Below are 13,239 nucleotides of genomic sequence, written 5' to 3'. Positions count from 1 at the left end.
GTAAACCTCACTTTCCTCAACCACAGAATTGAATAATATAATGAGGATAATAATGGCACCTCCCTCATTGGCCTGTTGTGAAGAAGAGAAATAATGTTAATAAAAGGCTTAACACTTGTGCTTGTTATTACTATTATTTCTGTCCATGAGTATATATGTTTGTTCACACAGGTCTTATTGTCTATCGCCCAGTTAGTGTCCAAAGTTTTTTTCAACTTAATTTTTCACCCAGCTCTTGAAATGTCATTCATCTGTGTCTTGACTCCGGGTATTTTGCCTCCTCCATGATTGACTCAGTGGAGTGCAGCACCCAGCCCTGTGGTCAGTGCTAAGGGGGAGATAAGGAAGTATGGACCATGAATCTTTTCTTAAAAAAAAAAAACCAACAGCTCCTTGCTTAGTTGGAAATGTAATTCCATCATAAGCCACATTGAATACAATGTAAAACAAGGGACATCTTAAGGCTACATGGGTCATGGTTCCATCTGGACCCCACCTGTTCGGCTAGGGCCAGCTGGGTAAGGAGGCTATGCAGGGAAGTGGCAGATGGGTTGGCAGGGGGTGCTGGAGACCTCATTTCCTGGAAGGGCCATCACCCAAAACAATCTGTGAGGGAACGTCATTGTCAAGGGTGCAGAGCTGGGCCCTCAGGGAGAGAGTGGTACCTCCACCACCAGGCAAACCAACCCATTACCTAGAGCTCTGGGCAAGGGCCTCCATGGGAAGTAGTCCAGGATATTCTCAAAGAGTAGACTGAAAAGGAAAATAACATTCTCAATAAATAGTAAAATTAGGGGCGTCTCATTTTTAAGCATCTGACCAACATGGGGAAAAAGAAGATCTCTATAAAATAAAAGTCACTAGGTCTCAGCGATGGCTTCCACCCAGGTGCTCAAAGCGAAGGAGCTGCCTGTCTCTTGTGTGTGGTGAAGGATCACTGGACAATGACAAGTGGGGTCAGCAGTGGAGGGCGTAGAGCGACAGGAGAAGGGGGGCCAGACAGCTCTGGCACTGTCCATGAGTGGGGGGAGGAGGCTGTTCGTTGTGTGTGGACCCAGCCTTGGACTGACAGTCCAAGTACTGACATCGTGCAGTACTGACCGTCAAAGGGCACGATGGGATAAGAGCCTCAAACGTAGATTGCGACTGGCAGGAGGCACCCTTTGCTCAGGCTGTTAAGCATGTTTTATGGGCTCGCGTGGGCTTAGGCACACAGGAGTGAGGTTTGCTGGCCTGCTACGACCCTGGCCTAAAGCCCTGCTGTTGGAAGTCTCTTTACTTGGCTTGATTCTTATTCTTTGTGCTTTGGAATCTGGTTAAATTGAATACCAGAGATCAGAGTTCAAATAAATACACAGGGGTTGTTGCTCTTTCCCCACACAAGAACCTGTATCTGATTGTCCTCATGTTCCAGTTGCAAGAGAACTGTGGGGTGGGGGATTGGGGAGTGTGTGCACTGCCCTTCGTCACAATAACATAAAAACGAGAATGTCAAATTTTATCTGTCAGCGCAATTTAATCCCTTCGGCTTGGCTAAAGGGCTGAGAGTTACTCTGCTACTTGGCAGCCCACCCTCCCCTGTTGATGCCCTCACTGCCACCTGTGGTCTCATTAAGAAAACTTGTTCTGCTCAACCTTGATTGACAGTGGAGGCTCTAGCCTGTGGTGTCAGCAGTTTACATTTTTATTTTTTAAAATGATTTATTGCTTTGTTTATTCCTATTTCTTTCTTAAAAGGATTGGAGTCTGCTTACAATGAGAACATATGCTACATATTGTTTCCTTCTTTTGTTTTTCTTTGCTTTTTGTTATTTATAGCGCAGAAACACTTTATTTTTCTTTTTTGTATATTTTATTGATTATGCTATTACAGTTGTCCCATTTTCTCTCCCTTTTATCCCCCTCCACCCTGCACCCCCTACCTCCAGCATTCCTCGCCCTCAGTTCATGTCCGTGGGTTGTACGTAGAAGTTTTTTTGCTTTTCCATTTCCTATACTATTCTTAACCTCCCTCCGTGTATTTTGTACTTACCAATTATGCTTCTTGTTCCTTGTACCTTTTCCCCCACTCTCTGCCCCCTCCCCACTGATAACCTTCCACATGATCTCCATTTCTGTGATTCTGTTCCTGTTCCTGTCATTTGCTTAGTTTGTTTTTGTTTTTTTAAGTTCAGTTGTTAATAGTTGTGAATTGTCATTTTACTTTTCAGAGTTTTGATCATCTTCTTTTTCTTAGATAAGTACCTTTAACATTTCATATAATAAGAGCTTGGTGAGCTGGACTCCTTCAACTCGACCTTATCTGAGAAGCCCTTTATCTGCCCTTCCATTGTAAATGAAAGCTTTGCTGCAGAGAGTAATGTTGCATGTAGGTCCTTGCCTTTCATGACTTGGAATACTTCTTTCCAGCCCCCTCTTGCTTGTAAGGTTTCTTTTGAGAAATCAGCTGATAGTTTTATGGGCACTCCTTTGTAGGTAACTCTCTCCTTTTCTCTTGCTGCTTTTAAGAGTCTCCTCTTATCTTTAATCTTGAGTAATTTAATTATGATGTGCCTTGGTGTGTGTCCCCTTGGGTCCAACTTCTCTGGGACTCTCTGAGCTTCCTGGACTTCCTAGAAGTCTATTTCCTTTGCCAGATTGGGGAAGTTCTCCATTATGTTTTCCAATAAGTTTTCAATTTTTTGCTCTTCCTCTTCTCCTTCTGGCACCCTTATGATTTGGATGTTGGCATGTTTAATGTTGTCCAAAAGGTTCCTAAGCCTCTAATTTTCTTGAATTCTTGTTTCTTCATTCTATTCTGGCTGATTGTTTATTTCTTCCCTCTGGTCCAAACCATTGATTTGAGTCCTAGTTTCCTTCCCTTCACTGTTGGTTCCCTGTATATTTTTCTTTATTTCACTTTGCATAGTCTTCACTTCTTCCTCTATTTTGTGACCATACTCAACCATTTCTATGAGTGTTCTGATTACCAGTCTTTTGAACTCTGCATCTGATAGGTTGGCTATCTATTTTTCTAGCTTACAGGTTTGGGTTTTTTTTTTTTTTTTTGGATTGCTGCTCTCTTTGTTTTTAAAGTATGGGTAATATTTACCTCTTTCTGTCATTGGACCAAATACTCTAGTCCAGTGCGTAACATACTATGGCTGTGGGTCAAGTCTGGCCAGCCACTTGCTTTTATAAATAAAGTTTTATTGCAACACATTCATGCTCATTTATTTATTACCATCCACAGCTGCTTTTGTACTACAATGGCAGAGTTTACTAGCTGTGACAGAGACTGTAGGACCTGCAAAGCCAAAGATATTTATTATCTAGTCCTTTGTAGAAAATATTTGTTGGGAGTGTAGCCAATTAAAGATGCGTGATCCAGCCAGCTCCCACTGTGGGCGATTAGAACTTAATCCCCCAGTAAATTCTGGGAAATGGTGTGGAATATGCACCTCAGAGTTATTCTGCCGGAGAGGTGAGAGACCTGGAGTATTTTTATACCAGCTCTTGCCAATCTTTGATTGAAGGTTGCTCCTGCGGGTGACTTTCAAGGCAGCCAGGCCTGGCCCACATCTTGAAACAGCCTTCTCTGGCTCTGGGGAAGATCCTCAGGTGAGGAAATGGAGATACTGACAGCTGGGAAGGAAGCCCTTCAGGAGCACACTAAAGCTTTAAGTCCAGACAGAGGCCGGTGGGGCCAGAATGCTGTGTCACAGGCTGTGGCATTGAAGGGTGAACTTGAAATTTCTTCCATAACTATCCTTAAACTTTATTGTGGGATTTAACTTAAGAATTCATAGAATCGTATTTTGGGCTTTGGCAGGATTTGTTTTCTGATCAGCCAATCTCATGTTTGGCTCTTAGATGGAGCTATTTTCAGGTTCCAGCCCATCTCCAGAGAGTCCCCTGCAGCTGCCTCCATGTAAAGCCTGTGTATAGGGCCGGCTGTCTGCCAGGGCCCCCGCTACCTCCTCAAGGCCAGAGCCGTGTTCCTGCCACTACCCCCAGACCCCTAACAGCCCTGTCATCCCACGTCCATATTAAATGGCATTTCTGGGTCTTCATACTATAGATTCTTCCCGGAGAGGAGCTGAGGCTGAGAAGAGCTGGAAACTCAGGCAATTCGTGGATTTGCTCAGCGCTCCAAAGATCCTTTGCAGAAACGGATGCTGTTCACACTCCTGACATGGGTCAATTGGACTTGGTAATGGAAGGACATAGAGGGCAGAGAGAGAAAAAGGGAGAGTGAGATAAGAGAGGCCACAAGAACACGGTGCTGGAAAAGCAGCTTTTTTAGGGATGAAAGAAAGAGAATCTGGAAGGTCAGTTGACCGTGGAATAGTTTGGGGATTGTTGGGAAACTTGAATTTTAAAACCTGAGTCTGATTGGTTAGGTCTGAGCTTGCAAAGTATCACGCTGAGGGTTAAGTGATCATGATGACTGCTTTTAAGCCAAATAAAGTTAGGAAAGGTGCTTATATGTTATGATAGCATAGTGTATTGGTATGACATATATCTCTCGGTGATGAGAGAACATAAGCATCCCAGACCTGTGGAAAGAACTGCTGCACCATCGAAGATCCCCTCGACGTTGAAACCGTGCTAAGGACACACCTCTATATCCAAAAGGCACATTTCATGGAAGAAGCGGTTGAAACTGGAAAGAACACTGGGTATTAGAAGAACTATTATTTACACAGATATAGCACAGGATTCTAGAATTCTAAAAATATCATCTTCTTGGCTATTGTGCTTAATGCAATTAATGAAATGCCTAAATCAAGGCATTCTAATAATCAGGGTAGAACTTGTAGGTGCTTTGGGGTTTTGTCAAAATGATCACAAACAAGTTGCATTTTAAAAAGAGCTTTTAAAGAATAATCATAAATAGTATACACCACGCGCACACAATAGTGTACACAATTGTGCCCGTCGAGGCAGCCCCAGGCCAGGGGGTTGCCTTTGTCCAAATATGATGACTGTTTACAGATCACTGGGTGTTCAACTGGTTTTTTTAATGGCCCTTCAGTAGGAAATGGGATCCCCCCCTACGCGACCTCTAATAATGTCCAGTTTGGGTGCAGGGATGGTATCATCATTGAGGACCTGGGGGACTTGGATGTCTTTGGAAGAAAGAATTCTGAGTTGGCCAGTGCGCTCTCAGGCATTGAGACACAGAGGAGTTAGACCAGGGTGCTGCAGGTATGAGATCTGCTTTTACTGTTGTGAAATAGCGTGAAGAGTATTGGACTCCAGACGGCTGGCTGAATACTTCTCTCTGTCCCCTCAGGGGATACTTAATGGTGACCTTGGTGGTGGTGAATTCAATCTTAAAACCCAGACAATAACCTTCAATCATAAAAATTCAGGTGGACACCTGCAGATCAAATTTGGGAATCAAATCTTCGAACTGCCAGGTTTCTCTACTTCTAAGTCAATCATTGCAGACAAAGTCAGAACTGAGCCCATAAAGAAGGGAATTTCAACATTTGATTACACTATGAGGAAAAGGTTAAATTTCTTTTAGAACTAAGTGGAGGCATCTGTTTTGTTTAAATTAAGGGTCTGTAAGTACCAGCCAGGGACCGAGTTGACAGCCATTTCTGTAATAAAGTAATAAATCATGGGGATGGTTAAGGAAGCAAGAAACACCATATTCTTCCTTTGCTCAACCAATTAAGCAATAAGCCATCTGGGTCTTTTTGTTAATTACTGTCAAACACAACTTAGACAATTGAATTCAGACTTTTATTTAATTATATTAATTTATTTCAGCAACTTCAAATACCCACAATGCCAATAATAAAGTTCATTTAAAAAAATAGAGGTCTTGTTTAATTTTTATTTTTCAACCATTAATACCCTTTACAAGTTTGCCATCTGAGAATTATTAGCTTTATTTTCACCTCAAGATATTTGAGGAATTCGTTTTAAATATATACAGGTGTGAAGGAAGAAGACGATGGCTGAAATTTCTTCCCTTGATGAGATGATGTGTCCATCTGGATCAGTTTTAATAGAACGGTTTGCAACAATAAAATGTTCTATATCTGTGCTCTCTAATACAGTAGCCCCTAGCCACATGTGGCTATTGAGCACTGGCAATGTGACCAGTACAACTGAGGAACTGAGTTTACATCGTCTTTACTTTTAGTGCATTTACATTTATCAGTACCATGCACTAACCGATTGCGCCACTGGAGCTCCTGCATTTACATTTAGATAGTTACGTGTGGCTACTGGCTGCTAGCACAGGTCCAAAGTGCCTTCTGAGGAAGGAGAAATGCAGTGAGCCATTGACTTCAGTAGGTGGAAAAGGAATATGTACAGAAGTACGATAGCTATTGTTGGGAAACCCTCACTTCCCACCCAGTTTTCCTTATTTGAAACAATGCATTCTGAAATGGCCCGAAGGAAGCCAGTCTCTTGCAGGAGTGGTTTCTAAGCTGAGCATGTGAAGGGTGAACTCCATCTGGAGGAGAAATGGGCATGAATAGTATGTTCTGATTAGCAGAACCAACCCTACTGAGCAACCCTTAGGGTCAGACTGGGCCGATCACAGCAGGGAGAGCCAGTCAGCTCTTGCTAGCTTGGTTCTGCTCTAGTGGAGGTGTGTTCTTCCACGGTTGTGAATGTTCCACCCGTGGGCACACTTGAGGGTCCCAGACAGTTCTTACAGGCTCAGAAACGGCCCCGTCAGCCCTCGTGAGCATTAATACCCAACTCGAGTTCCTCTCGTGTGAACTTTGGCTCAGATGCTGACATGTCCGCTCAGGGAGGCTTGCCTCTTTGCAAAGGTTGCTATTTCTGATCCAGTCAATGCAAACCCTGTAACAGGGCATCAGGAGAGTTTCTCAAGTGTATGCACTTCTGTTAGTGGAATCGTCAGCATGAGCCAACCCTTCCAAAGACCAATGACCAAAGAGAAGTATTCACTACATTGCATGAGAATCTGGTTGTGGTTAACCAAATTAGAGAAGGGTGAGAGCACAATGAATGGAGGTAGAAAGTTTGAGGAAATCCTCATTAACATGAAAACACCCTATCCCAGGTTTACTGACTCTTTTCAGCGGAGAGGCTGAGCTGCGGAATTGGCCCAAAGCTCTCTTCCAACTGCCCACCAACCCTCCTCTTCTCTCAGTAGCTTCCCTTCCTTCTTCTGAGCTGTAGGGCTCAACCAGTGAACATGAAATAGTTTACTGAAATAGTGTTCTAATAAGCCTAATCCGAACTTTTCAGTATGTCAGGCCTCGATGTTCTCTTTACACTTGAATGTTCATGGTTGGCTACACAGACAACGCACAGCAAGGCCATTTGAAACAAGCTGATCGATTGGAGTTATGTATTCTGGAAGTTCTACCAGAGAATGTCCAGGCCTCTTTCCTTCGTCAGAGATTGAAAGCAATTATTACACGCTCAGTGCTGAATGGAAGAAAACAAAGAATCTTCTGTACTATGTAACGGTCATCTACCTGTGCTGAAGACAGTGAGTCATTTCTTTTTCTGTTTCTGAAACAGCCAGTAGTCAATGGCATAGGTTCGAGAAGGAAAACACTTCTTATATTCATTCATGGAGTTTTCTTCTCCGCAACCACAAGACTACAAACACAGAAGGGGCGACTCATGAAATGTACCTGCTTTCTCAGTTCTCGTGGGGTTGAAATGTGAGGGCCAAACTTCTCTTTTCCTTCTGACACTGGCATTCAGTGTTCATCCATAGCCTTGACATTGTCAAAGTGCCACAGCTGGCTGGCTTTCCCATCACACTGGCGCAAGTACAAATCTTTGTTGTTTTCCTGCACCACCGCTTCCATGCACTTCCCAGAAACCACGTGAACAATCATTCCATTCTGGAAAGTCAGAAGGGGGAAAACGACAGCCAGTCAGTCCCCCTCAGTCAGTCAGCAGAGAAGGATATTTCTAAGATTTGTATTAATCATTAAGAGACTAATAGAGGTAATGTGAACTGGAACTGGTAAGGAACCGTATAGTATTTTGGTTAAAGTATAATGTAATTTAGGTAACCCTGAAATCCAGGTATTATGCAGAGTCTGGGGGCCATAAACTCAATTATCTTTACTGTGGTTGGGTAATTATACCATACCTTAAAGTCCTGGTTATTAGAATGCCCATCGTAAAAATCATGTGCAGTCTTTACATTGTATTGATGACATTCATTGTTATCAGTGGCTTGTCAATTTCTGCTTTTAAATGATTTAATTTAATCCCTGCCCACTATTAATCCTACAGTTTAGCAGTACAGTAGGTTACAGCAGGTTACAGTAGAGAGTAACATTTTAAGAATGTACTAAAGGCCTAAGTCAGCTATATCTGAAAAACTACACCAAATCTGTCAGATTTAATATTGAATCTAGCCATGCTCTTCTCAAGGAAAAATCATCTTGATGAAAAGTTAAATGTTCTTTTAATTAAAAAAGATTTTATTTATTTGTTTTAGACAGAAAGGAAGGGAGGGAGAAAGAGAGGGAGAGAAACATCTATGTGTGGTTGCCTCTCGCACCCCCCTGCTGGGGACCTGGCCTGGCCCTCAACTCAGGCATGTGCCCTGACTGGGAATCGAACTGGCGACCCTTTGGTTCACAGGCTGGTGGTGCTCAATCCACTGAGCTACACCAGCCAGGGCAAGTTAAATGTTCTCAATGGCATGGCTGATAATGTCCATTTATTCATTTATTTATTATTTAGTCATTTAAAAATATAATTTACATAATATTAATTATTTAAAAATATACAGCTTTGTGGCTTTTAGTATATTCACAAAGTACATGCAAACATCACCACTATCTAATTCCAGAACATTTTCATCACTATTAAAATAAAACTACTGTTCTTCAGCAGTCATTTCCAATTCTTCCTTCCAACTACTAAAATCACTAATATGCTTTCTGTGTTTATGGATTTGTCTATTCTGGATAGTTCCTATAAATGCAATAATATGTGGACTGGCTTCTTCACTGTGCATAATATTTTCAAGGTTCATCCATGTTGTAGCATATAACAGCAACTAATTTTTTCTCTTTATTTTTTTATTGTGGTAAAAATACATTACTTAAAACTTACTATCTTCGCCATTTTTCAGGTGTAAAGTTCAGCAGTGGTAAGTATATTCACACTGTTTTGAAACAGATCTTAAGAACTTTTTCATCTTTAAGACTGAAATTCTATACCCATTAAACAACTCCTCCTCTCCCCAGCCCCTGGTAACCACCATTGTACTTTCTGCCTGTGAATTTAACTACTCTGGGTACTGTATGTACATGGGATCATACAGCGCTTTTCTTTTTGTGACTGGCTTATTTCACTTAGCGTGATGTCCTCCAGGCTCACCTACGTTGTAGCATACGACAAAATTTACTTCCTTTTTAAGTCTAAATAGTATTCCATTGTAGGTGTATGTTTATCTGTCCATCCACCATTAGACACTCAGGTTCCTTCCACCTGTTGGCAACTGTCAATAGTGCATCTATGAGTAGTTCATCATTCCTCTGACAGCAGAATGTTAATACTTTTTCAAAGTGTTATTCTTTAACGCCTAAAAGATCTGGGTGTGTTTTGTTCACTAATCTCTTACTCACTATTTCTAAGTGCTGTTTCTAATGTGTCTTACCCACAAGACTTGCTTAGAATGACACTTTGCAATCATTCATAAAGGACCTGCCTTGGTTTCTAAGACTTCTTTGAGTGTGTGGGGGCCGGAGTCCTGGTTTACTTGTCACCAAAGCCCCATGGACTTCGTTCTCAGATGCTTGTTGTTAGTTCAGCCTAAGTTCCGCACCATACACTTTTTATCTTTCAGAGCCTCGCTTAAGAATACCAATGTGCAGTCCGCTTATTTTACCCTCTTTATTCCCAAGACAAAGTTAAAGGAAAGAAACAAAAGAGATGTGCATATTTATTTATGTGTTTGTATATTTTTACCCTAACTTATTCCAAAAAGAATTTGAGGTGGGGAAAGCCGTCAATACCGCCACCTTCCTATTCCAGTTCTGTATGGGGGACACGTGCATTCTCCCTAAGTACTTGTGTTGTACTTACTTTCTCTTTATTGGTACATAGCATCTGAAAAGGATCCAGAGCTTCTCTCCTCTGGGGTGAGGGGCATCAAAGCCTTACTGAAATGATCAAATGTCCACAGTGGAATTTGCAAAAGAAGAAAGCGATGCCTATCTCAGTATCTATGTTGGCGGTGGAGGGGAGAGCCCTGCATCCTAAGGCCACGCTAATGAGGTGATTGACTGCTGCTATGATGTACTCCCTGGTCCTACCTGTGGCTTGAGCTAATAAACTTCAGAAGGGGACTGTCCCCACTCTCTGCCACAAAGGAGGTCAGAGCCACAAGGAAACATGGCAAACGAGTACATTTCAAGGTTCTGATGGCCCAGCATTTCAGCAAAGTTGACTTTACCTCCCTGAGGCCTTACTGCCAGGCCATTAATTTAAAAAACAGAGGTACAGATCTGAATGGTAAAACTTGACCACTTGGGAGAGCTTGAGACACAGCGTCGACCACCAGCACTAGCAAGCTCTTCTGAGTGGATTACTGACCTCCTGGAAGTCCCAGTGCTGCTGATGGATGGCAGGGCCTCCCTCCGTACAGTTCTGAAGAACCACCTGCTCTCGCCTGACATCGAAGCACAGGTGCTGTGGGCTGCCAAAGTGGATCTCCTTCCTGCCGGCGTGCTGCAGGTGCTGGGAGAGAGAAGGCTCGTTAGCACAGCTAGAAGGAGACGTTCTCCGCTGCTAGAGCTGAGACGCAGAGCTCACAGTGGAGCTGAGGCCTAAGGGAAATCTTTAGATATTGAGGTGGGAGGGGGTGGTCCGCAGTACTACATCTCATAGTCAAGTCCACAAACAAGCTGCTCGACTAGGCCTAGCCTCTGACATCTCCACCTTCCAGCTGCTCCCGCATTCATACTTACAGACTCTGGTGTCTTCCTCCGTTGTTCTATTTACTGCGTCGTAGGTGGGGCCGTTAAAGAATGCTGTGTGCTCTGTGAGTGTCCTGCTGAAAGGGCCGGTGAGGAGTCCCTCCGAGGCCCAAGGCGACCACTTTCTAGAGAGAGCTGACCCGGCCCTGCAGCTAAGTTCCCTGCTGTTTGTCGTATGTGCTGACAGTCGCTCATGGTTATTTTTCCCTCTGGTGTTTTCTAGTGTTGGGCTGTGCATACTTTGCAGGTGGGAATTCTGTGGGCCTGGGATAGAGGGTGAGTCTTGACAAAACCGGTTTCTGTTTGTTCCTGCCAAGTAGAGGCTGCACTAATTTTTATACTAGTTTTGTGGTGTGGAGACAGGGCCAGCTTCATGGGCACGAAACCCATGCTGCCTTCTGGGGCCTCATGCTTAGAAGAACGTAATGTTCTTGGTGTCATATAATTGGGTTAATGCTGTACTGTCGCTGTCTTGAAATTCTTAACACATGCTGCATCAGAGGCCTGACCTTTCCGCTTTGCACTGGGCCCTGAGCATGAGGCCACATGATAGCTGGTCCTGCTGTATTCCCAGACCACACCGTTCATAACTCTGAATCCCGAACCCACGTTAGATGCAAACCTGCGGTTACACATTCAGGGAAGAGTAACTGTCTCCTACTCAAAGAGCCTGCAGAGATGGACGAGCTGCCTTCTCATCCTCCTGCGGCAGTGTGTGGGCGTTTCTAGTCAAACTTTGCACAGTTTGAGGTTTTTAGTTTCTCTCTGAAGGTCAACAACACTGGCTCGACAAGGAAGTCTCATTTCCATCTTCTCATCTCTGATGGGCTGAAGGAAGGCTCTCGTCGCTTACTGGGAACCAATAAGTGAACCAATTGGCAGGGAAAGCCTCTGGGGACCCAGTGCCTCTGGGTCCTGAGGTTGTTAGTAACTCCCCCCCACCCCCCACCAAGGCAGGGAGGGTGCATGGCCCATGTCCATCAGCTCTATTCTCAGTTGCCTCTGGATTTTTGGACCTTGGAGGTTTCTCTGTCTTATAAATTTAGTTACTTATGCATGGAAAAGGGTCTTTCTTGGTTTTTTAACCTAACATATCTAGGTGTTTTTAGGACAAGGGCTTTTGGCTTCTCTAGTTCACAATTTTGCTGGATCCCCAAGTCCCTGCTTATCCTCCTCTTGACCAAAAATTTGAAAAATATAAAAAGCTAACATTTTGTGTATATGAGGAAGGCTGCATTATTCCCGCTGCAGATGAGAACATCAGACTCGGAGAGGTTAAGAAGCCTGCACAGGACCACACACGGCTAGAAGCTGGTGAGCTGTTTCTGCCATACCACATGACTTCCTCACTTTATACACGTCCTCCTCCCATGTGCCAGGTGTGAATGCCTATTGATGTGTTTGGAAAGACTGGCAAAAGGCAAAATGAAGAGGCTGAATGGATCCCGAGCTTTGTCTTCCCCCATTATTGCGGGACCTGCACCGCCCAGCCCAGCCTCCACTGGTCTTCCCTGCGTGAAGGCCTGGACTCAGGTCCCTCCAAGAGATGCTCTGGCTTTGCCCTCAGGCTCTCAAGGCCTCACCGGACTCTGTGATCAGTATCTCTAAGAACTTGTACTTGGTTGTTTGTTTTTAATAGAGGCCTTTGGGGTATTATAGCTTAACTCAAATGTCCCCGTCTCAGGCTATAGAAGAGAGATTTGGAGGCTTGACTTCCTAGGTCATCACCCAACCTGCGAAAAGAAGTGGACTCACCAACCTTCAGCCAGCACCACGGAAGCTGCCCACCACCTCGGCAGTTATTCCACGATGGACATTTTGAAGAGAAGATACTCTAAGATACGGGAGGTCTTCCTGGTGACCAAGGGGCTATATGGCTGCTGGAAGGAGCCTACTTCCCCTGACTCAGGTACCTCCCTCTTCCTCCCTCAGACACCTCCTCAGACGCAGGGGGTTCGTGAACCCCTGAAATTATTAAAATTTTGTGTGGATGTGCTTCTTTGCATTTTCTTTGAGAAAGTGTCCTTAGAGTTCATCAACTTCTTAAAAGACACATGTCACCTGTTTGACCTCTGAGCCTCCAAGCCCCACCTGTCTCCTTCTCCTCTTGCCCCATTTCTGGGTGAGCTCATGAGCAAGCCCGTTGCTGCCTCCTTTGGTGTTGGCAGGGCATTCAAACCAGGTAAGCCCCAGCCTGGGCCTGGGAACTTTACCCCAGTCTGCCCCCTGAGCACATACGAGCCAGAGCCAATCACCCCGTCTTGCTACCTCAAGCCAGGTGCAGGCCCACTTGGGAGCCTTC

The 13,239-nt window shown here is 44.0% G+C and overlaps 1 protein-coding gene across 2 annotated transcripts in view; it reads right to left on the bottom strand.

Moving 5' to 3' along the window:
* Positions 1–5,722: 5,722 nt before the first annotated feature.
* The window catches only part of GALNT15 (polypeptide N-acetylgalactosaminyltransferase 15), a 42,552-nt gene continuing 35,035 nt past the window's right edge, over positions 5,723–13,239 (bottom strand). For both annotated transcript variants that reach the window (XM_037143957.2, XM_037143958.2), the window contains 2 exons: positions 10,555–10,698; positions 5,723–7,838 (listed from right to left, as the gene is read on the bottom strand). In XM_037143957.2, coding sequence (XP_036999852.2) covers positions 7,692–7,838; positions 10,555–10,698 — 291 coding nt within the window. In that variant the 3' untranslated portion in view covers positions 5,723–7,691. The remainder of the gene's footprint in view (positions 7,839–10,554; positions 10,699–13,239) is intronic.

Source organism: Artibeus jamaicensis, unplaced genomic scaffold, assembly GCF_021234435.1.
Source record: "Artibeus jamaicensis isolate MK-2021 breed Jamaican fruit bat unplaced genomic scaffold, CSHL_Jam_final contig_519, whole genome shotgun sequence".
NCBI lineage: Eukaryota > Metazoa > Chordata > Mammalia > Chiroptera > Phyllostomidae > Artibeus > Artibeus jamaicensis.
The sequence above is the reverse complement of the archived record's forward strand: the minus strand, read 5'-3'. Positions and strand labels throughout refer to the sequence as shown.